General features: G+C 39.1%; 1 protein-coding gene across 1 annotated transcript; it reads left to right on the top strand.

Moving 5' to 3' along the window:
• The first annotated feature begins 5,037 nt into the window (after window positions 1–5,037).
• LOC110892471 (glutamate receptor 2.7-like) lies at window positions 5,038–26,221 on the top strand. Its single transcript, XM_035981191.1, has 7 exons — window positions 5,038–6,231; window positions 21,149–21,337; window positions 21,398–21,472; window positions 22,070–22,379; window positions 23,197–23,603; window positions 24,696–25,187; window positions 25,940–26,221. Exons 1-7 carry the CDS (start codon window positions 5,038–5,040, stop codon window positions 26,219–26,221), a joined length of 2,949 nt encoding a protein of 982 aa, XP_035837084.1.
• The last annotated feature ends 1,291 nt before the right edge of the window (window positions 26,222–27,512 follow it).

The raw sequence follows: 27,512 nt of genomic DNA, 5'->3' as shown, positions 1-27,512 counted from the left end.
AAACAAGGCCTTCAGCAATATAATCAACAATAAATTTAACAAGAAAGAATAATTTGATTAAAAATGAAGGTACATAAACCATAAACACATGATCCCTATTTATACTAAACAACCCTCTTGGCGAACAAGTAACCACTCCTATAAGGAAACCAAATAAAAATAAAATAAAAACTACCACAAATGCTAAATCTTCCACCTAAAATAATACAAATAAGCCAATGATCTCTAGATCAAGTGGTGGAGGGCTTGCATTTCTCTTGAGAGATGCAGGTTCGACTCCGACTTGGTGTAGAGTGAGGCACTGGTGGGCAATGATAGGAGACCCAGGGAAACCTGGGTTGGATCCTTGAGCCAAACGGGTTTTACCGGTAATTTCACCGTCGTGCCTACGGGCGGGTGGGTTACCGGGTTTTCCCCGGAATTGGTGGTGGACTCGGGTTACTCTCGGAGTACTCCGTTTGTCCAGTGGGTGCCCCGAGAGTGCTCGGGATTGAGTTTGTTAGCCGTTCAAAAAAAATACAAATAAAAATAACCCATTTAAATCTTTCAACTTTTGAGTATTGACAAGATTAGTTCCAACAATCACCCCCTAATATTGTCAAGTTCCTTATAGGTCTTGAATACCAAGTAAGACCCGAAGTTCTCCTGCCTTAATACTCGGTCTCTTGTGTTTGCTTTGCATCAACACCTTTGTTGCAGCCGACACAACACCGGACCCCATATTTTTTGACTCCTTTGGGATCACACACAACACTTGTCCATATACTCGAACCATCAACCACAAACAAGGCAACATCCTTTCTCTTCCACCTTGATCAAACCTGTTACTTCACCCCATGCATAAGGTACAACAATATAAAACAACAAAATGTTACTAATTTATAGTATGGAATAATTGTGAGAGAATTTGGGATTACAAGATGCATCTTGGGAAAATTGAGAAATTAAGGTAAAAACTTACGTGACACCGATGTCACACACCGAAAATATAATACAAGACCCTTCCCTTAACATCTACGAACAATCGTCTCGCTATAAATATAAACAAAGAGGGTAAACATCATGAAAGGGTCACAAATCTCTACTTGTGTTAATGAAGAATTCAAGTAAACATCATGAAAGGGTATTGTGTTTAACTGTCTTGTGTTACACGCAGGGTCGTTCCAACCTTTTTGGAGTCTTTATAAACGATACTTCTTTATCCGTGTTTGGAACCTAGCAAAAATTTAACACATCTATAACATATATTGATTTGCTTGTATAAGAAATCAAACTTGGAACCTAGCAAAAATTTAACACATCTATAATATATAGTGATTTGCTTGTATAAGAAATCAAACAAATCTAAAAAACTAAATTTGCACTTATATTAATAGTTAGCATATAAATTTTCTTTTAGTTGTAAGCCCTATGCTCAAACTTGAGTAACTTATACTATATGTCCGCCCCTAATCATGGTCCAAAATGAAAGGGTCACGAGTAGGAGTGTTCAAAACTATCCAGATTCGGATACTGATTTTCAAAATTTTCGGATATTTCGGATATCCGAAAATTTAATTTTCATTTTTTTCGGATATCCAAATATCCGAAAATATCCGAAGTATCCGAAAATATCCGAAATATCCGAAAACTTATAATCGGATATCCGAAACTACCAAAAATATCCGTTTCCGAATATGAAAAAAAATAATAAAAAAATAAAAATTAGACAAAAAGTTGGATTTCTTAATATCCGATTCACTATCCGAATCCGTATCCGAAATTTCGGATATCCGAATTTCAGATACAGATTTAGATAGTAAAATCTGGTATCCAAAATTTTCGAATATCCGGTTTTTAACACCCTTGGTCACGAGTATCCTAAGAAATCTCACATGAAAGTATTAATTAGACATGAATCTGATTCTTTACTTACGTGCCATTAAAACTTTCTAGTTATGAGCGTATTATTCTTGGATTCTTGGTCTTTAAATGAAAAGTCTTGTCGTCGTCACACAAACAAGTGGTTCACATGAAGTAGACCCAATCAATGTTTGACTGATTGCGATGAAGTGGTCATATTATAAGTTTATAACATTAATTTATATACTTAACATGTAACTTTTTTCCTTAAAAAATCAAGGTTAACACTGGTCTCTCTCTATCTCTCATTCCATCAAGTTTCATGTCTCCAACCCTTACAATCTTTGTTATGGTGATGAGCTTGTTATGTGCACTAAATAATGGCAACCCAAACATAGAAGTAGGAATCGGAGTGATTCTAGATATGGATACCAGCCCTGGTAAGATGAGCAAAACTTGTTGCCCAGAATCTTGATAACGAACAATGAATATCACAATGAATGAAATAAACACAAACTAACCTTAATTGAATGAATACAAATCTTGAATGTATGTACAAGTGAATGAATGAGAGTGTTTTTTTACAATAGAAATCTAACCCTATTTATACTAATTGAAGAGGTGCGAATCCAATAGACGTGTCTCTTCGCGAATGGTTGCGTCTTTTGATCTTGTGGCTCTTAATCGAAGATGAAGAGTTGCGTCCCTGTGTACTTGTTTGCTGTCGTCGATCAGTGAAAAGGGTGTGTCCCTTGGATGTGTCGATCCAAACAAGTAGAGGTTATTATCTTTCAAGTTGTCATATCTAGTCCCCGCACTTCTATCACTAATCTAACTTTAATAAAACTAACTATTGACTAATTACATAATAAACCCTAATACTTATAGGATGTGAAGGAGATTATTGATTTCATTCACCCCCCTAATCTCGAACATCCTTAAGTTGCACCTTGATCCTTCTCCATGTGTTGCTTGCCATCATGTGCTTGTTGAAGTAGATCATTGCAGTCTTCTTTGATTGCCATTAGAAGAGTTGGTTCCTCGTCTTCCTGCACCAGATTTGTTTCTTCTTCTCTTTGATTTGATTCAGGACAATCTGAGGCATAATGACCAAACTTTTGGCAATTGTAGCATTTAATCTTGCTTAAATCCTTCCCGAACTTCCTTTGGTTGCTTCTACCCTTGTAAGCATCATGTGATGAATCTTCATCATCATCTTCTTGTTTGAACTTTCCATCACGCCATTTGTCTTGCGATGAGTTGAACCTTCCTTGTCCATTCTTCCCAAAACACCTTCCACGACCATAGTTCTTGTCGCGTCGCGTATACATAAGTCTCTCTTGATTATATACCGGGTTTTCATCCACCAAACCGGTCCTTTCTTCATAGGCTTTTAACCTTCCAATTGTCTCGTCTAGCGTCGTTGTTTCTAAATCAGCGAATTGTTCAATGGTTGCAACAATTTGAACGAACCTTTTTGGTACAGAACTTAGAAGTTTTCGTACTAAAGTCGGTTGATCAAAAGTTGATCCAAGACCACTTGCCCTCGTGACAATACTATTTAGTCTTGCAGTGAACGAATCAATAGTGTCTTCCTCCTTCATCTTTAACATCTCAAACTCTGTTTTGAGCGTTTGAAGACGTGCCTTTTGCACTCGATCTGCACCGACGTGTCTAGTCTTTAATGCATCCCAAATTTCTTTTGCACTTTTGCAACTTGCAACTTGTATTATCATATCTTCCGGTAGTGCTTGAAATAAATAAGCGGTCGCCATCATATCCTTCTTTTCATCCGCTTGCGTATTTTCTTTTGGTTCTATCATTTCCCATAAACCGTTTGCCCTCAAAATGGTTTTTATACGGATTGCCCATACCGTATAATTTGTAGACTTTAAAATAGGACACTGAAACTGGGAGAACGAACTACCCTCTCTAATTACTATCACGTTTGACGGAGAGGCTCCTCCTGAATCCGCCATAATTTCTTTTCCAACAATTTTCACTTTCTATACTTTGGTTTTTTCTTAAAACCGAAGTCTATGATTCCCAAAAAATTCACACTAACTTTCTAACGGAATCAAACCAATTTCTAAATCTTATATAAATTCCAGAAAAAATAGAACGTAGAACCTGGAATTTGCGAACCGACCGACTTCTCTTATCGTGATTCACCGCACGTTTTCTGACTTTTCTTAACAACCCTCTTGGCTGCGTTTTTTTTTCTTCTTCCTTCTTGATTCGCGACTCTCTAGATACAAACCAAAAATCAGCCCCAAACCCGCTTGATTTGCGACTAAACTTCTCAACCGAACACCCTCTTGATGCTTTGATATCACAAAACTTCTCAGATTTTGTGTCTTTTGCAAATTTCAAACAACCCAAACTTCTCAGATTTGCGATTGCTTCTTCAAACCGGAATACAAACTTCTCAGATTTGCTTCCGTCTTCTTAACCCGAATCGTAGCCTCTTGCCGTGATTTGAATTAATAAAAAAAACTCAGAATCCAAACACCCTCAGTGATGATCGGATCAAAATTGAACACCCTCCTGATGACCGATTAACGAACGAACAACAATCGTACCCGCTTGATGCGATTGATGTTAAAACTTAACAAAGAACAACCCAATCAACGCCTCCTGCGTGATCAGAATTGTCAGGGAATTCAACCACCCGCCTGATGATCGTCTTCCCGAAACGAATTTGAGCCCTAGGCTCTGATACCACTGTTGCCCAGAATCTTGATAACGAACAATGAATATCACAATGAATGAAATAAACACAAACTAACCTTAATTGAATGAATACAAATCTTGAATGTATGTACAAGTGAATGAATGAGAGTGTTTTTTTACAATAGAAATCTAACCCTATTTATACTAATTGAAGAGGTGCGAATCCAATAGACGTGTCTCTTCGCGAATGGTTGCGTCTTTTGATCTTGTGGCTCTTAATCGAAGATGAAGAGTTGCGTCCCTGTGTACTTGTTTGCTGCCGTCGATCAGTGAAAAGGGTGTGTCCCTTGGATGTGTCGATCCAAACAAGTAGAGGTTATTATCTTTCAAGTTGTCATATCTAGTCCCCGCACTTCTATCACTAATCTAACTTTAATAAAACTAACTATTGACTAATTACATAATAAACCCTAATACTTATAGGATGTGAAGGAGATTATTGATTTCAAAACTTGCATATCAATGGCCATAAGCGATTTCTATAAAAAACACGACAACTACACCACGGTCATCCGCCCATACTATCGCGATTCGAAACACAACAACGTTCAAGCAGCATCTGCAGCACTCGACCTCATGAAAAACGTTCAAGTCACGGCGGTTATCGGACCCATGACATCCTCACAAGCAGACTTTGTTATAGATATTGGTAACAAAGAAAAGGTTCCAGTCATTTCACCAGCAGCAAGCCCATCACTCTCACCAAACAACAACGTTTACTTCATCCGGTCTGCACACAATTCGACATTACAGCTAAAACCGATTACAGAACTGATCAAACACTTTAGTTGGAGTGAGGTTGTGTTTGTGTATGAAGATGGTGAGTATGGGAGAGGTCTCGTTCCTTATTTATCTGATGCCATGATGAACATTGGTACCAAAGTCACGTACCAAACTGTCATATATCCTTCGGTTTCAGATGATTGGATCCTTGCAGAACTTTACAAGCTCAAGACAATGCAGACTCGGGTGTTCGTGGTGCACGCGTTACCTGATTTGGCTTCTCGGTTTTTCAAGAAAGTGAATGATGTTGGAATGATGGATGAAGGGTATGTTTGGATTATAACTGGAGGGCTCACTAGTCATTTGCATTATTTGGATCATAAAGATGACATGATGCAATTGCAAGGAGTGATTGGTGTGAAGTCGTATATCCCGAATTCGGGTGAGTTATTCGACTTTAAGAGAAGATGGAAAAGGGAGTTCCGGAGTCGGTATCCGGAGGATGACGTGACAGAGCTTGACATGTCTGGAATAAGGTTGTATGATACTGTTTTTGGTCTAGCAATGGCGCTAGAGAAGATCCAGAAAGAAAAAGGGGACTCTGATGGCACTGGAGCCTTAAATATGAGAACAAGGCTCCTTTCATCGATCCGAAACTTTAGATTTGACGGGCTTAGTGGCAACTTCAACGTGATCAACGGGCAGTTACAATCGTCGGTGTACGAAATAGTGAACATAATCGGTAGTGGGGAGAACACAATCGGGTTTTGGAGCCCGGAAATTGATGGGATCTCAAAGAAGTTAAGCAATAATACAAAGGGTCTTAAGCCAGTTACATGGCCCGGTGGAAGTCATGTTATCCCTAAAGGCTGGGAGATCCCGGTCAGCAACAAGAACATGTTAAGAGTCGCGGTTCGAGTCGGGGGGCTTGATGTAGGTCCCTTTTTGTCGGAGGATGACGAACCTAAACCTTGTTATACTAACCCACTAGCGAGTGCGGAATCCAAGCTAGCAAGCAAACCGAGATTAAGCAAGTATAAACACAACACACAAGGGTTCACCGATTAACACAACTTGTATTAATGCAAATGAAGGTTCCGGTTACAAGCACAATGTTTACAAACCTAACTTGTAAACTCTCAAAGTGTGTGTGTGAGTTCCGGACAGAAAGCTCTCAAGAAGCCTCTCTCTCTTTCGGTGTGTGCACCTATGTGAACTCTCAGAACTGTCTAACACAACACACTGCATGGGTATATATACCCATACACAGCAGATCTGTCCGAAGGATCCGATAGATGGTCCGAAGGATCATCTATCGATGACAAGATGTTCGAATGATCAGTAATGACCTCGAAGGATGATCCTTCGAGGTCTAACAATCGAAGCATATCTTTCGATTACCTCGAAGGATCAACAGTATCCTTCGAGGAGCTATCCTTCGAGACAGACAACTACTTTCTAACTGTTTGACCAAGTCAAACCGGAGGATGGTTGACTTGGTCAACTTACAGACTTAGAACATCGTTTATATACAGACCGAATACAGACAAAGTACAGACACAAGTGCATCAACAAACTCCCCCTTGGCTGTAGCTTTGTCGTTATCTTCTATAGTTGTAGACTCGTCTCGATGTCCTTTCAAGTCTTCATTGTCGGAGGATCTTCAAAGTCTTCACGTCTTCAAAGCCGAGAGAGTATCAACAAACTACCCGTATCATGTAGGAAGTGTGTTGACAAACTCCTCCTTAACATAAGCTCCCCCTTGAGTTATGCTCGTGAAAAGACTTTATCTTTATGAAGTGAGATCCTTGTGGTGTTGATGATGGCCAGCGGCAACTCGATCATCTTCATCTTTCGAGCGCCTTCTCGTCGTGTCTTCATTCCAAGGCTTGTCATCGACCATGTTCTCCTAGCCTTTAGAATCTGCACATGCAAGAAACCTAAACGCGTAATGAGAACAACTGCTTGGAATATAGTATAAACAAATGACACCCGAATGACCATGTCACAATCAAACACCGTCCGACAGTTTGAAAGTTTAATAAATTTGTCAAATTTTAGTCTTTAACTTTCAAACATGCAAATTTTGACCGTTTATGAAGATTTAGTCAATTCGGTTTTCAGTCAGGTTTCAGGTAACGAAGACTTGAGCTCCAACATCGTACGATCGAAAATAAAGCAGAAATAAAATCTTTTTGGCTTTTATAAAGTTTATATTAAAACACGCCTAAAATCTTTTTGGTATTTTTGAAATTAAAAGTCAACAATTTAAAATCCTTTGAGTGTTATCAAACGACATCACCGCTAATGTCGTGCTGATATGCACCAAACGACGAAACTGTCTAAAAGAAACAATAAAAGTTAAGCAGTAAATAAATATTTACAGACATTCTTTTTGCGAGTTTCGAGGGTAAGAGAATCATATCAGTGTACGGTCATGCCAAAACACTCTTGTTGTTCAGTTAATTAACATTAAGATAAGCATCCTATAACAATTATCGGTATTGTTGTCCACTTAAGCTCAACTTATCAGATGTAATCATGGCGAGGGGATACGTTAAGGTATGATTTATACTTACCGACCGGTGTTCATCCACATCACGACACATTCCCGTATCAAGGTATGCACGAGAGTTCATCTTACCGGTGAGTATACCGATTATCATCTGTTTGACCGTATAAATTGTGAGATACTCACTTATTTTGATTTGAAAACAAGTCCTATGTGATATAATCACTTATTGATGAGGAACTTGATTTTCGTATGCATGAGGGCACAGGTGCAAGTCCGTGAACAGGTCAGTACTTCCGTACAGCAGAGAGACGAACTTGACACCCGGATAAATGTGATATTTTATCACTTATTTGTAGGGACATGTGATTGTTTATCACTTATTGAGGTCGAATGCAGTATGTAATATGTACACGTATGTATAGTATCATGGAAGATCTAGACTTGCGTCCCCGTTATTTTTCGGTAAAAGATACAACCATGATACCCAGATGATAAGCAGCATAAAGACCGAATATCTCAGAACCTCGGCAATCTATCAAACGAAATTTCGGTACTAAGACCATATGCCAATGAATGGTTCCCACCTGGTCTTCAGTCGATTAAGATTTATATCACCCTGCACACTTTAAAATGATTGTGAGCCTACCGATACATCTTATATAGAGCTGCTTATCGTTTTGCATTTAAGGGTTTAAAGAGGTTTGGATAGACCACTGATGTACTATCATTTTCTCTTTTGCTCGCCAGGAAACTCATTTTTGTTTTTCTATTGTTTTTGTGTTTTTGAAATTTTTCGATGTTTTTGGATTTTCCGATTTTTGGACTTACTCCCCCTAAAATCAATAAACTAAGACAAATTTAAAACACACAAAGATATTTACAAAAATGATTTTCCGATGTTGGTTTTACTCTTGCTTGACCTTAATGCCATTTACCAATAATAAAAAGTCAAATCTTGATTTGTCAAAAGCTTTGGTAAATAAGTCGGCACGTTGGTCATCGGTGTGGACCTTAACAACATCGATTAGCCTTTTCTCAAAGCAATCACGTATGAAGTGATATTTGATTTCGATGTGTTTGGTCTTTGAATGCTGCACAGGATTTCTAGTGATGTCTAAAGCAGCAGAATTATCAACGTAAATAGGAGTAGTTAGGAATTCAAAACCGTAGTCCCGCATTTGTTGTTGAATCCAAAGAACTTGGGAGCAACAACTTGAGGCAGCAATGTATTCAGCTTCGCATGTTGATGTAGCTACACACGTCTGCTTCTTGCACTGCCATGTGACTAGGCGATTTCCTAAGAACTGACATCCAGCCGTTGTGGATTTACCGTCGATTTTGCATCCGCCAAAATCAGAATCACTGAAAGCTACCAATTCAAAGTTATTATCCCTAGGGTACCACAGACCGGTGTCAGGGTACGCCTTCAAATAACGAAAAATCCTTTTAACAGCAGCAAGATGTGAGGCCTTCGGGTTAACTTGATATTTGGCAAGCAGGCATGTTGGGTACATTATGTCTGGCCTTGATGCTGTGAGGTACATAAGAGATCCGATCATAGCGCGATAGTTTGAGGGACTAACAGCTTCTCCCTTCAAATCTGGAGTAATTCCGTGATTAGTTGGCAATGGGGTACCAATGGGCGTTGCATCAGACATCTGGAACCGGCTCAAGATGTCACCAACATATTCAGTCTGATGGATGAATATCCCAGACTCCGTTTGTTGTACTTGTAGGCCCAAGAAGAAAGTCATTTCCCCCATAGCACTCATCTCGAATTTATCCTGCATAATGCGCTCGAATTCCCTACACAAGACATCATTAGTAGAACCAAAAATAATGTCATCAACGTATACCTGTACCAGAAGAAGATCTCCATCTTGTTCCTTGATGAAAAGAGTACAGTCGATAAGACCTCTACGAAAACCGTTCTCCAGCAGATAGTGTGATAAGGTTGCATACCAAGCTCGTGGTGCTTGATGAAGACCATAAAGAGCTTTGTTGAGCAACCAAACCCGATCGGGATGGATAGAATCTTCAAAACCTGGAGGCTGTTCGACGTACACCTCTTCTTCAACCACACCATGTAAGAATGCACTTTTCACGTCCATCTGATAAACCTTGAATCCTTTGAAGGACGCATAGGCTAGAAAGATTCGAATTGCTTCGAGACGTGCCACTGGTGCATAGACTTCGTTGTAGTCGTGTCACACCCCGATATTCCACGTATCACCGGTGGGCCCGGTGGGGAGTATAGTGACGTAGTTGATATCATCATGGTCAAACATACACAGAATAGCACAGCGGAAGTCTTGGAATAAAAATATTATCACAAACTCAAACGACTGAAAATATCAAAGTATTTATTATAGACGAGTCTGTAATATCAATCCACATGAGGATCATTACGGAATGTATAAAATGAAGCTTAACAGACTTTATGGCATCTTTAAGGATTTGCAAGATCCTCTTTTTCGACACCGAGCAACTCCCAGCCTATTACGAGTAGTACCTGCCACTTAGCCTTTTGAAAATACGTCAGTTTTCACTGGTAAATACGTTTTAACCGACTCATTTGAAAAGAGTTTATGAAAATTGATTTGAGTGCACAAGGCACAAAACCTTTTTAAAACTTGGGACAATTCTTAATAAAAATCTTGTATACTGAATTACATGTTTACCGTACATCTGGGGCCCAGTACAGAGACTGAGACATGATTAAACGACACACCACTTTTAAAACCCATAAAGGAGTTATCCCCAACATGTGGGTAATAATTTATTATTGGCATCTTTTCGGTGTATGCCTACACCCTGCGCATAAGTTGTGGCCATTTACAAATGAATGAGCCAAGGATATATCCAGGACACGGTCGTTAACCCCCAATGTTTAAGTCATTAACAGAACAGTATCAAAACAGGTTTTGTGGATTTACTAACCACAATCCGGCATTTGATTGATCCACACCCGACCAAGCGGTATTAATCTACCGTATCCCAAGCCCGTATAGGGGAAAATAAGTTAAAAGTATTTACCCGAGCTAACACTTGATTCACAGCAAAATAACTCAGTCGTATCCAAATCTATCTAAATGCAGGTAGCTTTTACCGGGTGGCTCTAGTCTGGAGTGATGGTAATATATAACCAAATTCAGAATGCTAATGGTCTTATTTAAGTCATAGACTTAGACCGACTAGCTTGAAGTATCTAAAGCGGTACGACACGCTAGATTAAGCGATGACCGGAATAGAACGTTATTTAGACCCAACAAGTTTGGATACTTGTATAATATGGGTAAACTAAACACATTCCGGATTTTGAGACAAAAACGATAAGGTTAAACCCGTTTCGGCAATTTTTTACGTAAACTAGTTACATAAACCGATCCGAACGCGTAAAATGCGTAACGGGTAACCAAATGAATCATATACAAGTTCCATATTTTATTATGCTTAGAATATGTCAATACATCAGTAGGATGTCAACATATATGCCCAAAAAGTATTTAAAACCATTTTAAGTCTCGTAAGGGCATTTTGGTCATTTTAATATTTATAAAAGAGATTTTATAACAAATTGAAGTTCTGGTCCTTTCTAATCAGTAAAAATATTTATTTTATCTCATTACAACAGTAAGATATCATACATATGTGAGGTTTACCATTTATGGCCAAACTATGTCCCGAAAGGGCATTTTGGTCATTTTACATATGCTTTTACGGGCATTTTGGAAGTCTGAGTTCTCGACTTATACCTACTATAATAATATTAAAATTTGTTTAAGAATTCGGTAGGTAACAAGTCTTAGGTGTTAATTATGGTTTAAAACCATACTATGCACCTAAATAGCGTAAAAATCGCTAATTGACGATCATTAAGGGGTTTTATGGAAATCTGAGATTTTGATTAGTTTTGAATGCTCAAAAATAATCTATTTAATGTATAAAATCAGTAGGAAAAGGTTTCGCATTCAAATCATTTGTAAATCTCATTTTATGCGTGAAAAGGGTATTATCGTCATTTATCGAATTAATACAAGAACTCTATGATATGATCAGTTTATAATCTGATCAATAACTCCAACAATCCCTAAAAATAATATCTTAACAGTAGGTAATGAGTTTTGGGTCAAAAACCAAGTTTAAACATGCTTTATGCAAGATATCGTAATTTACTTAGTTAAAAGCTTCTAATTACGATATCGGGCATAACTCCTACTTGGGACCAAGAACTGATGTCAAATTTTCGGGACAATCTTATATATCCATAACAAAGGTTTTTGTCCTCTCATATTTCTAAAAATCTCATTCCTATGTCAAAAGGGCAAAATGGGCGTTTATAAGCATAATAGCGGAAACTAGCGTATAATTCAAACCACAAGGAACCATGAAATATAACTCCAGAGGGTTATACTACTGAATAATATGGTCCTAATGGAAGCTTAAAACATGGGAGAATCAAACTTAATCGGGTCAGAACTGAAAAGTCAAAGCATAGTCAAGCTTTTGCGACTTTTGGTTAAAATCTGCCCTTAGATGATTAATTGTCGGATTAGGACTGATAAAACATGTTTATATAATCATTACTGAGTCATTAGAATGTTATATTATAATTTAGAACCTCTGGTTTATTAATTAGAATCATTTTTGTCATTTCTGTCCAGTTTGACTTTTTGTCAAACTACTTTGACCCGACAATTAACCAGTCAAACGAAATAATTAGGAGACACCCTTTCAGGGGTTAATCACCTATACTAATGTGGTTTCATAACCACTTTCAATTTGGTCAGTGGTTAAGCCACATGTAATTAAAACGAAAGTCAAACTGATTAAGCACTAAGTTTGACTTTTAAGCAATTAAGCTAAATTAATTAACTAAACAAGTAGTTAGAGACTTACTAATGGTCCTAGCAATCTTTTCTACACTTGAAAGTCTTCTCCTTACTGTTGGAAGCTCCAGATTAAGTCCCACAATGGAATGTTGCAAGTGTGAGTTATGATCACTAGGGGAGGTTCACTTATATAGTGATTTCTATGGTTCTTGATGGCTTCCAGGTGTTTTAGGATGTTAAGAGATCATCCCAAGTGTCCTAGCTAGAGGTTTAAACCGACATATAGCTCCAAACATCGTTACAAACTAGATTAAGGCGGTGGAACAGCCAAACCCGCAGCTGTCCAGCTCTTTCTGTTCAGCGAAGGCCGTCGCGTAGCGCGACGGCAAAAGGCTTCAGGCTCGCGCTACGCGAGTGCCTAGGTTACCAGCTCAACCAGTTTTAAAGCTGGCAATTTCAGTCCCTGCACCTTTTAAACGTGGTTTTAACTTTGTTTCTTGAACTTTTGGCCCTCTAACTTGATTTTTAAGGACTCCAACTCATAACCAAACATCGTTAAGTCCCCGGTTAATTTTGTGATCACCCCAAAAGGCCTTAAATTTCAACATTGACGCTTTTAACCCCTCGTATACGAATACTGTCATAACTTTCTCATACTTTATCGAAACCTCGTGAAATTTTTATCACACATTCTTGTGAGTATAATTTATCATTACAAAGCTTTGGGTCCGCTAAAAGATCACTCAGAGGTATAGCTTAAACACGTTGACACATTTAGCCCCTGTAGTTTGTAATTCCTCACTTTCTTTCACAATTAGTTTTGTATGATCCATGACTTATTCGTTTGAAGGTATAAACATCTTGTAGGGCTATTTTAAAAATATATTTATCCATTGTTGACATTCTGGATCCTTATATTCATGCAGTTTCCTTGTTTGTCAACTTTAGCCCTTCTAATTCAGTCCTTTACACGTTTAAAGTTCATGACACGTGTCGATATAATATTGGACATGAATTTTCGAGGTGTTACAAGTCGATTCCTTCAATCTGACGGAAACCTTGAACGACTAAACGTGCTTTGTTTCGGATAACAACTCCGCGGTCATCCTTTTTGCATTTGAAAACCCAACGGGTACCAATCTTCTTGTATCCAGCAGGTTTCTCTACGAGTTTCCAGACACCCAGCTTCTGGAATTGTTGCAGTTCTTCCTGCATTGCTTCAACCCAAGCGTTATCTTTCAAGGCTTCTTTCCACGTTCTTGGTTCTTCTTGTGAGACATAACACGCGAAGGACCAATCGTTTTGTTGCCCGGATTCTCGAATAGCTGCATACAAGCCTGCATTGTTGTTGTTTCGCAACATGTTTCTTGTTTGAACGCCACTTTGCACATTTCCAATGATGTTTTGTTGAGGATGGGTATTATGAATCCTTGTTTCTGGATTATCTGGAACTGGAACATTTATACCCAGGTTGTTGAGGTTAAGATCAACAACCAATTCAAGGCCCGGAATTGACGAAGAGGATGATGCAGTAGCCTCAGCTGTTCTATGGGCATCCACTGGAGGAGTACCCTCTGAAGTACCATGAACTGCTGTTGTAGGAGCTTCCTGATCTGCATCTAGAAATTCATCATCCTCTGAAGATTCGTTCAATTCGTTTGCATCATGAAAATCCTCATTGTTGAGAGTATTATTGTTCACCGAAGAAGATGGTTCTTGATTAACAAGAATTGGACGAACCACCGGTGAAACTGTTGCATTGTCACTCTCGAAAAACATCCTAGCCGCAGCATTTTCTTCAACGGCTTCAACATTGATCGAATTGAAGAAGTCATCATACTCAAACATCCAAGGTTGACCCGGATTTTTGACCGGCAAGGTGTGTCGTTGTACTCTGACCTCAGACCATTCCTCGATCCTTTTAGTCTCTAGATTCCAGACTCGTAAGATAGGGGTGGCATACCCAAGAAAGTATCCATCAATTGCTTTTGCCCCAAACTTTCCATTAGGATCGATGATTGTGCATGGAGCTCCAAACGGTTCGAGATAAGACAAATCTGGTTTCCGTTTTTGAAGAAGCTCAAAGCAGGTCTTGTTGTGCCTTTTGACTGTAAGGACTCTGTTCAATGTGTAACATGCAGAGGCCACAGCTTCAGTCCAGAATGGAATGGGCAACTGCGACTCTACCAACATTGTCCTAGCAGTCTCGATCAATGTGCGGTTCTTACGTTCAGCGACACCATTCTGTTGAGGAGTATAAGCTGCACTAAACTCATGAAGAATACCTTTTGAAGTGCAGAACTCCGTCATGGAATGATTTTTAAATTCAGTACCATTGTCGCTACGTATCCGCCTAACCTTCAACTTATACAAATTCTCAATCTGAATGATCAAGTTTTTGATAATACCAAAGGTTTCACTCTTGTGTGCCATGAACGCAACCCAAGAAAATCTTGAATAATCATCAGTAACCACGAGGCAGTATTGATCACCCCGAATACTCTTGTGCTTGACAGGACCGAACAAATCCATGTGCAAGCGTTCAAGAGGAACTGCCACCGTGTTGATCTTCTTTGTAGGGTGCTTCTTCTTTGTTTGCTTTCCTTTCTGGCACGAAACACAGACGTCTTGAAGATGGAAATTTTTGAGGGGAACACCATTCACCAATTCATTTGAAACCAAATGATTCATTTTGCGTAAGTGAATGTGACCCATTCGTCTGTGCCAAGAGATAGTGTCTTTTTATGTGGCTTTGGAAACGAAACAAGTTGCTTGTGCAGACGTAGTAATAGCCTGGCTCATATCAAGGACGTACAGATCATTTATCCTTGGAGCCGACAAGAGAATCCATTCTTTTGGAATTTTGAAACCGGGTTTCAGCACATAACATCCATTAGCATCAAAGTGTACTGAGAATTTCTTGTCACAGATTTGAGAAACACTAAGAAGATTGTGATCAAGTTGTTGCACAAAATTGATCTTGTCAAAGCTGACAATCCCGTTAGATATCATTCCTTCACCCGTAATGTATCCACCTTTATCTCCAGCAAAAGCAACATAACCTCCTCTAATAGATTTAACGTCGTAGAGAAGCTTCATGTCGCCTGTCATGTGCCTGGATGCCCCACTATAAACAATCCAATGACTACTGATAGTTCCTCCTGAAGCACCCTGCACATGAACTCAAATGAATTAGTTGGAGATGGGGACCCAAGCCATTGTGGTCTTGGGTCTTCCATTTTCATCAATGACAATAACTTCTTGTCTTTGATGGTTGGTGAATTGTGATGGTCCCCCTGATTCAGTAACCGATTTAGGTTTCCATGTCTGTTTTGTTTTACCAGTGTCTTTCTTTAAAACTTTAACTTCTTGATTGTTTGAAGTTGTAGAATTGTCTGGTTTTACAGCAACAGATTGTTTTTGAACCACATCGATTTTAATTGCCTTTTCAATTTTCTTGACCTGTTGCCTTTTCTGTTTCTTTTCCCTTTCTTTTACAAGTCGGGGATCTTGTTTTGTGGAAACAGTTGGCTTATGGTCAGTTTTGCCACGGGGATCATCAATCTTTCCTTTTTGTTTATGAAGATATGGACAATTACGAATAATATGTCCAATGGTTCCACATTCAAAACATGATCTTCGTTCAACAAACCCCGAAGAATCATGTGATCGTCTAGCCGATGATGTTGAACTTTGTGAACCCGAGGTACTAGGTTTTGAACTACTTGGTTCATTTCTTTTCTCGACAATAGCTTTCTTGACAAAATCTAAGTTAGATTGATTTTCAAACTTTTCAATTTTGTCCGTTCCCGTCGATTTCACAAAGTTAACCTTGTTCTTCTTCTTTTGATTCGGCTTCTTCTGGACTTGAGCCGGTGCCTTTCCTTTGGGCTTGGTGTGATTTTGCTGTTTTGGCATTGCTGGTAATTTCTTGTTGCCAAATTGTTTTCGAACTTCAGCCTTTGGGATTGGAGGACACTGTGTAACTGTAACATGTGGTCCTTTCTTCCCCAAAAACTTACTTATCGAATTTTCAAAGACTTTATCGATTAAGGATTGATTAACGTTCTTAATAGGAAAATCTTTGTCTGAGTAAATTTTATCATCACCAACCAAAGTGTACAGCAAGGTCACACTCTCCGACTCCTTCTCAGACGAGGACTCAGTTGCAACAGTCTTAGCGGGTGTGGCAGGGGGATCACATAGAATGTGATTCTCAAGAGGTATGTCCTCATTTTTGACTACCGCATCAGACTTTGCTGGAGCAGCATCATCAGATTCATCATCTGAAGAATCAGCATCCTCAACCTCAACTGGAGGATCCTGTTTCTGTTCAGCAGTTACAGATGTATCTGCTGACACATTTGAATCTGAGGATACTTCTTTCTGGTATCCGAGTCCTGCTGCAAACTCCTTCACATCGAGAGGAACAGATGGTTCGAAGAACACTCTATCCTCCTCATCAGGCATTGCATCATAATTGTGTCTGACTGGTGGTGGACATTTTTTGTAACCTATGCATGTGACATCCCGTTTTTCTTTCTGAACGTCAATGATGTGATCCAACACATAGCTAGAGCTCAAATAACTGTCTAGCTTAAGCTGGATCGCATCACTTTCAGTTTTGACACAAGCCATTTCCTTTTGCATCATCTCAAGGCGAGATATATACAAATTAATGTCCGTTTGTTTTCTGGAAACCATTTTAGTCAATTCAGTTTTATCTTTCTTTAATGTCTCAATCATTGACTTAAATTCTTTTTCATGGTTTTCATAAAACATATTGGCTTCTGTGCATTTTGAAAGATCCACAGTCAACTTCTGATTGTGGATGAATGTCACATCATATTTTTCTTGCAAAGCCTCGTGTTTGCTTTGCAATGCACACCACTCAGCATTCAAGGAACCATGTTTGTCTTGCAAGTCAAACAAACTAGCTTGTATAGCATCATGTTTGGCTTGCAACTCAGACATGTTTGCCTCTAACTCAGCACATTTAGCCTGCAAGCTATCACAGTTATCACAGTTTACAGCAATGGGTTCATCGACACATACCTGACTTGAAGAACTGTCGACATTAGCCATAAAGGCTGAATGGAGAGAAGACGAAGTACAAGCAGCTTGATCCATCAGAACAGATCTTCCAACACTTAGTGCTGCATCTTCATCCAAACGTTCATCAATGTCAGCATCAACCGAGACACCAGATGTCTCACCCACATTCTCATCGCCTGACCTAGATGAATCTTCATCAACACTCCTGCTGTACCCAGAAGAGTCTTCATCTTCAGAAGATTCACCACCACTGGCGGAAGATTCTCCACCACTGGTGTTAACTACATCCTTCACAACTTGAGCAAAGCAAGCTGTACCATTAGGAGCATCACCACCAAACTGGATTGACCAGTCACAACCTTCATCCATCTGAACTACAAGTGCCCGGTTGGCTTGATTGTTGACGGGCACTAACGTACGTTCACTATTTCGGTTCTGGTTCTGCTGGTTGCCCTGGTTTCTGAAGGGGTTCTGGTTTCCATGCTGTGCTGGCTTTGCACATTCTCTCTTGAAGTGACCCCGTTCACCACAGTTGAAGCACCTTACTGCTTGTTTATCGAACCCATACTTGGTGTCTCTCTTACTTTCCAAGCTGGTTCTTCCAGTACTTTCCATCCAATCCTTTGCTCTTCTCACAGCACTTGCAAAGGCCCACTTGATATCCATCAAGTCCATCTCTTCTTTATCTATCTGCCGATAGTCTTCCTGTGTCAGATTAATGTTGCCAATCTGACCTTCTATCAACCCACAGTACGCGCTCACTATAGTGTTAAGTAGCTCCATGTGTTCCTTGGCTACTTCTACACTGACTTTGGAGAAGCTTGAACTGTCGAGCTGTACTGTATTTGGCTTTGATTGTTGACCAGCAGATGATGTTCCTCCATAACATGCACGTTGTTGTTGAGCAGGAGGAGGTGGAGGTGGTTGGATTGGATTTCCATACATGTCTGTGGTGGGAGGTGGCTTAACAGGAACTTGTATTGGATTCCCAAAGCAATCTGTGCTTGTGACAAACGCCGTTTGAATTGGAGCATGTGAACCAGTTCTTGCAGACGAAGAGCTGGAAGTTCCATAATACATTTCTGGATTCTGTGGCAATGGAACTCTCTTCGCCTTCAATGTTTCCTCCTGATCCTTGTTTTCCAAAAGCTGCACGAAGTCGTTAATATTTGTAGTTGTCAACGCTCCGTTATACTTAAGGATTTCCAAGAAACTATTCCATTGAGGAGGTAAGGCATCAGCAAATTTCTTTACCACCTCTGCTTGAGTTGTTGTAACTCCAAAATTGTTCAACTCAGTAAGCAGGTGATAGAAACGACTTGTCATGTCTCCCAGAGACTCCTTATCCATGCAAGCGAAGCAGTCAAATTCTTTCTTGAGCAGATCATGACGCAACTGACGTGTTGCTTCATTCCCTACTCCTCTTGTTTTCAACCCGTCCCACAACTTCTTAGTTGTCTTGAAGCTGACAAACTGGTGATAAATATCCTTGCTCAAAGCCTGGGTGAGAATGGCGTATGCTTTCTTTTCCAGATCATACGTTTTCTTTTTATCTTCGGGAAGATCAGCAAATGACGCAGTCTCTGAAGCAGCAACCTCTATGGCTTGATCGAAATCTGTGGTGAAACGTATCCACAGTTCCGTATTTTGACCAAGAACATATGTTTTAAACCTCTCAGCCCATCCTGGATATTCATTCAAACTCATCAGTTTTGGGGGTCGATTCAAACTTCCTGTTTCGCTTTCGCTTAATAAGATACTTTGTACACTCGGAGTTTGACCCGTTACTAATGCCCATTGATTTGATGGTAAAGCATTTGCTTGTGAAGATGTAGATACTGGAGATTCGGCCCATGATGGTGATAGACTTGTACACGTATACTTTCCACTATCAGGAGCCGGTGTACCCCACCATGAAGGAGTAACACCAGAACTGGTATATTTTCCACTGTCTGGAGCAGGATTCCACCAACTCGGATTCATCTTTGACAAGAAAAATGAATTTTAAGTCAAAGTCACGAAGGATGATGGCCACCCGAAAGATCACACAGCCAAAGAATCCTGGTCGAAAGATCTGAAATCACAGAAACTAGTTAACAATAAACTGACCACAATCGAAAGATCAACTATTGTTCGAAGGATCAACAGTACTCGAAAGATTACTGTTGAATCTCGAACAATAATTTCGAAAGATTCAAGAACTCGAAGGATTCCCTTTTGAAAGATCCTTATCTTTCGAGTTAAATCCTTATCTTTCGGACACTGTCTTTCGAATAGATTCCTTGGTCGAAAGATATGTTTCGGACTTCGAAGGATGTGTCGAAAGATGATGATCTATCGAGCCTTCCTTGATCGAAAGATGATCTTTCGATGTCGAAGGATATCTTTCGAAGTCGAAGGATATCTTTCGAATGTGCACTGACACACTGACACAGATGTGACGGGTTGGTGAAAAGGTGATGGGTTGGTAAGTCAACTTTCGGCAAAAGGGTATGGCAGGCTGACAACTTTCCCACCAACTTTGAAAAGATTGCCCAAAAAGGATAACCTTATCCTAGAACCAGTCACCGGAAGTTTAACCGGAATATTCGCCGGAAAAACACCAAATCACTTAAACAAGTTTTCAAGTTACCCAACCCACTTATGAACACTCCCGGTAAGTTTAAAACACGTTTTCCAGTTTAAAAGTGTAGAAAAACCAACCAAAAACGGGTGTTAAACCAAGTGTTCAAACACACACCAAGAACTTGAATAACCCGGTTTTAAACAAGGTAAAGAGCCAAGCTCTGATACCACTTGTAGGTCCCTTTTTGTCGGAGGATGACGAACCTAAACCTTGTTATACTAACCCACTAGCGAGTGCGGAATCCAAGCTAGCAAGCAAACCGAGATTAAGCAAGTATAAACACAACACACAAGGGTTCACCGATTAACACAACTTGTATTAATGCAAATGAAGGTTCCGGTTACAAGCACAATGTTTACAAACCTAACTTGTAAACTCTCAAAGTGTGTGTGTGAGTTCCGGACAGAAAGCTCTCAAGAAGCCTCTCTCTCTTTCGGTGTGTGCACCTATGTGAACTCTCAGAACTGTCTAACACAACACACTGCATGGGTATATATACCCATACACAGCAGATCTGTCCGAAGGATCCGATAGATGGTCCGAAGGATCATCTATCGATGACAAGATGTTCGAATGATCAGCAATGACCTCGAAGGATGATCCTTCGAGGTCTAACAATCGAAGCATATCTTTCGATTACCTCGAAGGATCAACAGTATCCTTCGAGGAGCTATCCTTCGAGACAGACAACTACTTTCTAACTGTTTGACCAAGTCAAACCGGAGGATGGTTGACTTGGTCAACTTACAGACTTAGAACATCGTTTATATACAGACCGAATACAGACAAAGTACAGACACAAGTGCATCAACACTTGATCAGTTTATCGATGCAGACATCGACTCAGAAACCGGTCAGGTTACCATGACCGGTTTCTGTGTTGATGTTTTTAACGCAGTTGTTAACGCGTTGCCATATGCTCTTAAAATTGAATTTGTACCTTTTGTTACTTCTGATGGCAAGAAACCTGCAGGAAGCTATGATGATCTTGTTTTCAATCTCTCTATTGGGGTAATCAAATCAGACACATGATTTGCATATAATTTTAGAATCATCTTTTATTATTTATAGTGGTCTAGAGACTTCATAAGCGGTTCTAGAGGGTTTTTGAAACATGTTTCACAAAGAGGCACCGAATTATTGGAAGTAATTCACTAATAGCACGTGGATTTTAATTTGGACGTATGCATGAAGTTTCATAAGTCGTGGGTCAAGTCAACTTTGTCAGTTACTTTTCAGTTTCTTTGTTTTTATTATTTCAGTATTTTCCTTTAGATAATGGGTCATGTTTCCAGTAGTGGTGTAGTTGAGTACGTGGGTGTCAGTTTCTTTGATCGGTTCCTTTTTATGTAAGTGTCTACATTATGTTTGAGTTGGTTGAATGAACTTTGTCTTTTCACGTAATTATTTGTGTGTGAGGTTAGTGTTCTGTGACAACACGAATTCCTAGGAATATGACTATGTTTTCTTGAGTTCACTAGCCTGACAAGCGAACTTGAATAAGGAAAAACATAGCAAACTCTAGCCAACAATAGCTCTTGTGGCTCCCCGATTAGATTCGAGGAGCTCGCTTGCCACCTCAGCAAACTTACATGAGTTTGCTACCTAACCTAATTGTCAAACATATTCGAAAAACTCCTAGAAACCTTATAAAACCTCTAAACCACCTATAAATTAAAAAAAAAATTCTTAGAACTCGTGGAATAAATTTTGTTGGTTTATAATGTTTCAATGATGTAACAGGGATACGATGCGATTGTCGGAGACATTACAATACTTGCAGACCGTTTGGATAGAGTGGCTTTCACTTTGCCATACACAGAGGCTGGTGTTTCATTGGTTGTTCCAATCAGAGATGAGAGAAAGAGTGCATGGATCTTCTTGAAACCCTTAGAGAAAGAGCTATGGTTAACAATCAGTGCATTTTTCATATACATCGGGCTCGTAGTATGGGTTATCGAGCATCGCGTGAACGGAGAGTTCCGAGGCCCCCCTCATAAACAACTGGGAATGCTCTTGTGGTTTTCCTTCTCCACACTTGTTTATGCACATAGTAAGTGTCTATTTACGTTATATGATTTATACTTTGTATTAAAAAGAAATCGAGCATGGGAGAGCAACTTTTCTTTCTGTTGGGATATAGAAAATGTTTGTCTCAACCATTGGGTGTCAGCCCAATGGCCACCAGCCCGCATTCTAACCCGGAGGTTGCGGGTTCGAGTCTTGCTCGTTCCCAATGCCCCTACGGTAGCGGATTTACCCCCAGACTCAGGCTTGCTGGGTGGCGGTCTGCGAGATGGGATCACCTCGGCGGTTGGGAGGACCGTGGAATATCCCCCCCCCCCCCCGAAAATGTTTGTCTCACCTCGTCTCTCTTTATACCCAATCAATTGATTGCTAAAAGTAAGATTATATTTGGTGCGTTTGTATTTACAACACATAGGGGAGGGTTCTACGCTCAAGAGAGGTTTTTACAAGAAAAAAGTAAATCATTCATTTTTTTTCAAATTTGAAAAAGAAATATAAAATAGAATAAAGGGGTTAAAATGCCATGTTTATAAATCTCTTCTAACTTTCTAGAAAAAATATGAAAAAATAAGTTTGTTTATATATAGAACTTACATTTGCGTAAATCACATGTAGGTAAGCATTTAAAAATGAAAAGAAAGATATGAACAAATTAGTTTAATGGTATTTTTGTATGTATAGCATACACATTTATGTAAGAAGTAAAAGTTTTTAAAATGAAACATTTATTGAAGAACAATTTAAGTTTGTTCTTTCGGTTCTAGTAATAACTTTGTCTTTTGTACACACATAGATATACACACGGATTCAAGTTTTACTAATTTGATTATGGATTTATGTAGGAGAGAAGTTGATAAGCAACTTATCGAGATTTGTGGTGATTGTGTGGGTGTTTGTGGTGCTAGTGCTAACCTCGAGCTACGCTGCGAGCTTGACATCAATGTTAACGGTACAACAGCTTCGGCCTACTTACACTGGCATCAGTGAGATCAAGAGAAAGGGAGAATCAGTAGGATACCAAGAGGGTTCTTTTGTTAGGGATATGTTGAAAGATATGGGTTTTAATGATACCCAATTGAAAAGCTACAGCTCGTTTGAGGAGTACCACGATGCCCTTGAATTAGGAAGTCAAAACGGAGGAGTTTCTGCGATTATGGAAGAGCTCCCTTATATTAGGGTTTTTGTGGCTAAATACTGTAACATGTATACCATGACAGGTCCCATCCACAAAACTGCAGGCTTTGGTTTTGTAAGTTTCATTCCATTCCATTCCTTTATTGGTTTTGTAAGATTAAGTTTCAGCTAAGTCCATTAGTGGTTACCGATGATGTATCCATCGGTGATTACAGACAGCTCAACGAGGATAGGCCAATGTCCAAAAAAGTGATACGAGTCATATTGGTCAAACTAGTATCAAATAAGTCATTTATTTGTTGGTTGAAAAATGATATATACGTGGCATATTGGTGAGAGAAAAAAAAGTGATACGACCATATCACTTCTTGTGTACCAATATCATATCAATGGGGTTCTGATATTAGCGGCAACCTTTTTCAAATATCTGTTAATGATCCGTAGAAAAATCAACTACGGATCTATGATGGACCAAGAGAGGCCAAGTAAAAAGAAAAAAAAACCTTATTTGTTTGTTGTTCGTAAGTAAGTTACCGACGTGTAGGAGAAAGTATAGTGAAAGAGTTAAAGAAATTTTATAATTATTGTACGTAATGAGCTACGATGCTAAAGATAAAGATTTCAGATAAGATGTCGTGTTTCGTTTTTAATTATTTTTTAAATTAGTAGTTGTCTTTGAAAGTCTTCAGATTTGTGTTTAGTATGGTTTTTGAAAAATGACAATGATTGTTGAAGATCTAATCTTTTAATCATAGGCTGCATTTATGTTTTATGTTTATTGTTTTTGGATCAAGACCATTTAAGTATTTATATGGGTCAAGACGATTTGTATTTGTATTGGTATGTTATGCATGGCCGAGTATGTCCAGCTAGGTTAGAAGTGGGTCAAAAACAGGAAAAGGTATGTTACAGCAATTAAACGTTAGAACGGTTTGTGTGGAAGAGACATGGCGTATCATTCCATATATAAAACCACCAAAAGTATCGAACCTCATGGGGTGTATGTATGATCTGTTATTCAAAGATATAATCAGAAAAATTGTTTCCTAGTACTCTTGATTCATTCATTCATTTGTTATTCAATCATAAGTGATCGTGTGTTGTTTTAATTGCAAACTATCGTAATGAGGCCTCATGTGAATTGGAAAAACCTCAATAAGCATGGGATGTTTGATCGCTACAATGATTGTATTGTGTCTATATACAGGCATTTCCAGTAGGGTCCCCTCTGGTCCATGATGTTTCAAAGGCAATCCTGCAAGTGACAGAGAAGCAAATGATGAACATAACCAACCATTGGTTTAGAGAAGACGCCAGTTGTGATCAGCCTAAGGAACCTCAAATGAACACTGATGGGCTCAGGCTCGATAGCTTCAAGGGAGTTTTCCTCATTGCCGGGTTATCGTCCACCTCGGCTCTCCTGATTTTCTTCTTCAGGTTTTTGTATCAAAATAGAGATATATTGGTGTCACAAGATCATTCGGTTAGCCAAAAGCTCGTTCTTATTGCAAAAACATTTGATGTGTTTCGGGATGATGAACCCAAAACATCAGTCCCAGAATCAGCAATTGTGGAATCTAACAACAATAATGATAGTCCAGCAATTAGTGTGTTCCATCAAGAAGCAGAAATTTTCTCACACGATGAAGGGTTTTCTAGTAATCAACCTGGGAGTCCCGTTCTTGACACAATACAAGTTGTACAAACTACAACTAATTAAACATGTTCATACCACCAATTAATCTTACACTCATGTATATTCAAAATGTTCATAATGCTAATTTGTATATTCATTAATTTAATTAATTGTACTTTTTTAATTAGTTTACAATTAAAAACTAAGTTTCTTGATTTTTTACGTAGTATCCACCTATTCATGTGTCTATATCTCTATAGGCTCTCACTATTTGCACACCAAGGCAGGCTATCTGCACAATTAGGGTTTACATACGCTGCGTATTGACCAATACGCAGCGTATAGGGTTACCTAAATACGCTGCGTATTGGTCAATACGCAGCGTATATAAGTGGTAGGTACACGACCAGACAGTCAAACCTAGTACCATGTCAAATCAGTCTAACATAGGGTGCGTATTGATCAATACGCACCGTATTGACAGACTGATTTGACCCTAATACGATGATGTCCAGGGCACGTGAATAAAGTAATACGGTGAGTAGAGGCCAATACGCTGCGTATTGACATGTCAGATGAAAGTCTATTTATCCCTCCATTCATATCTGTTACCCATCAAATTCAATTCAATATACCGTGCTTTCCTTTTCATCTTCTTCTTCAGTAAAGAATTGTTAGTTTTTGGTTCAATCTTGTTAAAATGTCATCATTTTGGAAGGATAATTATTTCGGTAATCGCTATTCTAACGACACATGGTGCTGCCAATGAGGAGGAGGAGGTTGTGTCTGGAGTCCCTGTTGATCAAAAAACACAGTTGCCAAACTTGAACAAGACTCCCACTCCACCTGTTGATGAACCAAATTACCCGGCGCATCAAGTGTGTCCAGATTACGGATACGGGTATGAATCTCCGTACGTGCAACAAAGTGGATACGGTGCTGAGAATGCACCTGTTGATAAACCATATTACCCGACGCAGCAATCGTATCCGGGTTATGGGGTATACGGGGATGAAGGTGGATACGAAAGTTACAGTGGATACGGTGGTGAAGGTGGATACGGGGGTGAAGGTGGTTACAGTGGAAAATATATATAGGTCCCTGATGTTTCATAGATTGGCACAAATGGTCCCTGTCAGGGACTATTTTTGTAAAAACTGAAACTGAGGGACTAATTTTGTACACCAGTTAACTAATACGCTGCGTATTGGTCAATACTCAGCGTATAAGGAAGGCCATATACGCTGCGTATTGATCAATACGCAGCGTATATAAAACTGGAAAACTTTTGATACTTCAAACACACCCAAATGACCCCATTTTTCCAGATGTTTTATATACGCTGCGTATTGACCAATACGCAGCGTATGAAATTGATTTTTAGTTAAAATGGTTAGTTTAAACCTAACTTAGTTAGTTAAATCATAGTTATATCCTAACTAGGTTAGCATTTAATACAAGGGACCACTAACTGAGTTAGAGAACTCAGTTAGTCCAGTTAAGTGCCAAAAACAATAAAAATGGGGGTTCCTCTTTAAGGAACTGGCCCCTAACCGGTTTCGAACTCACGACCTCTCGTACACAAAGCAACGCACTAACCACTCGGCCGGGAATGCCACATCCGTTTATTCATGGAAACAATTACAATTTATGCTCGATTTCGCATCCTTCCATTTATGCTCTATAATTATTATTACACTTTGGTCCTTGAAGTTTCAAATTTTACAAAAATAGTCCCTAAAGTTTCGAAAATTGACAAAAATAGTCCCTGAAGTTTCAAAAATTGCCAAAATGGTCCCTGAAGTTTTGAAAATTGACAAAAATGGTCCCTGAGGTTTCGAAAATTGACAAAAATGGTCCCTGAAGTTTCGAAAATTGACAAAAATGGTCCCTGAAGTTTTAAAAATTGACAAAAATGGTCCCTGAAGTTTCGAAAATTGACAAAAATGGTCCCTGAAGTTTCGACGCACGTAAGGCGCGTACGGTCCTAACGAGCGTCGAAAGTAAGTTCGTCGTTAAAATATATATATTTTTATTATTTAGTCGAAGTCGAACCGTAAGGCGCGTAGGTCCCTAACGAGCGTCGAAAATATATATAGATCCCTGATGTTTCATAGATTGGCACAAATGGTCCCTGTCAAGGACTATTTTTGTAAAAACTGAAACTGAGGGACTAATTTTGTACACCAGTTAACTAATACGCTGCGTATTGGTCAATAGTGTATATAAAACTGGTAAACTTTTGATACTTCAAACCCACCCAAATGACCCCATTTTTCCAGATGTTTTATATACGCTGCGTATTGACCAATACGCAGCGTATTGTTAACTGGAAAGATCAGGGAACGATCAGGGACCAAATTGTAAATATATCAAAAAAGAGGGACC

This window comes from Helianthus annuus, chromosome 12, assembly GCF_002127325.2.
Source record: "Helianthus annuus cultivar XRQ/B chromosome 12, HanXRQr2.0-SUNRISE, whole genome shotgun sequence".
Lineage (NCBI taxonomy): Eukaryota > Viridiplantae > Streptophyta > Magnoliopsida > Asterales > Asteraceae > Helianthus > Helianthus annuus.
Note: the sequence above shows the minus strand (reverse complement) of the source record. Positions and strands in the feature narration are given on the sequence as shown.

Excerpts from the sequence above, each read along its gene's own strand:
- LOC110892471 (XM_035981191.1), top strand. The coding sequence starts at position 5,038 with ATGGCCATAAGCGATTTCTATAAAAAACACGACAACTACACCACGGTC. Across the intron at positions 21,338-21,397 it reads TTTTCAATCTCTCTATTGGG|TGGTCTAGAGACTTCATAAG; the intron begins GTAATCAAATCA and ends TATTATTTATAG. Across the intron at positions 22,380-23,196 it reads CACACTTGTTTATGCACATA|GAGAGAAGTTGATAAGCAAC; the intron begins GTAAGTGTCTAT and ends GGATTTATGTAG.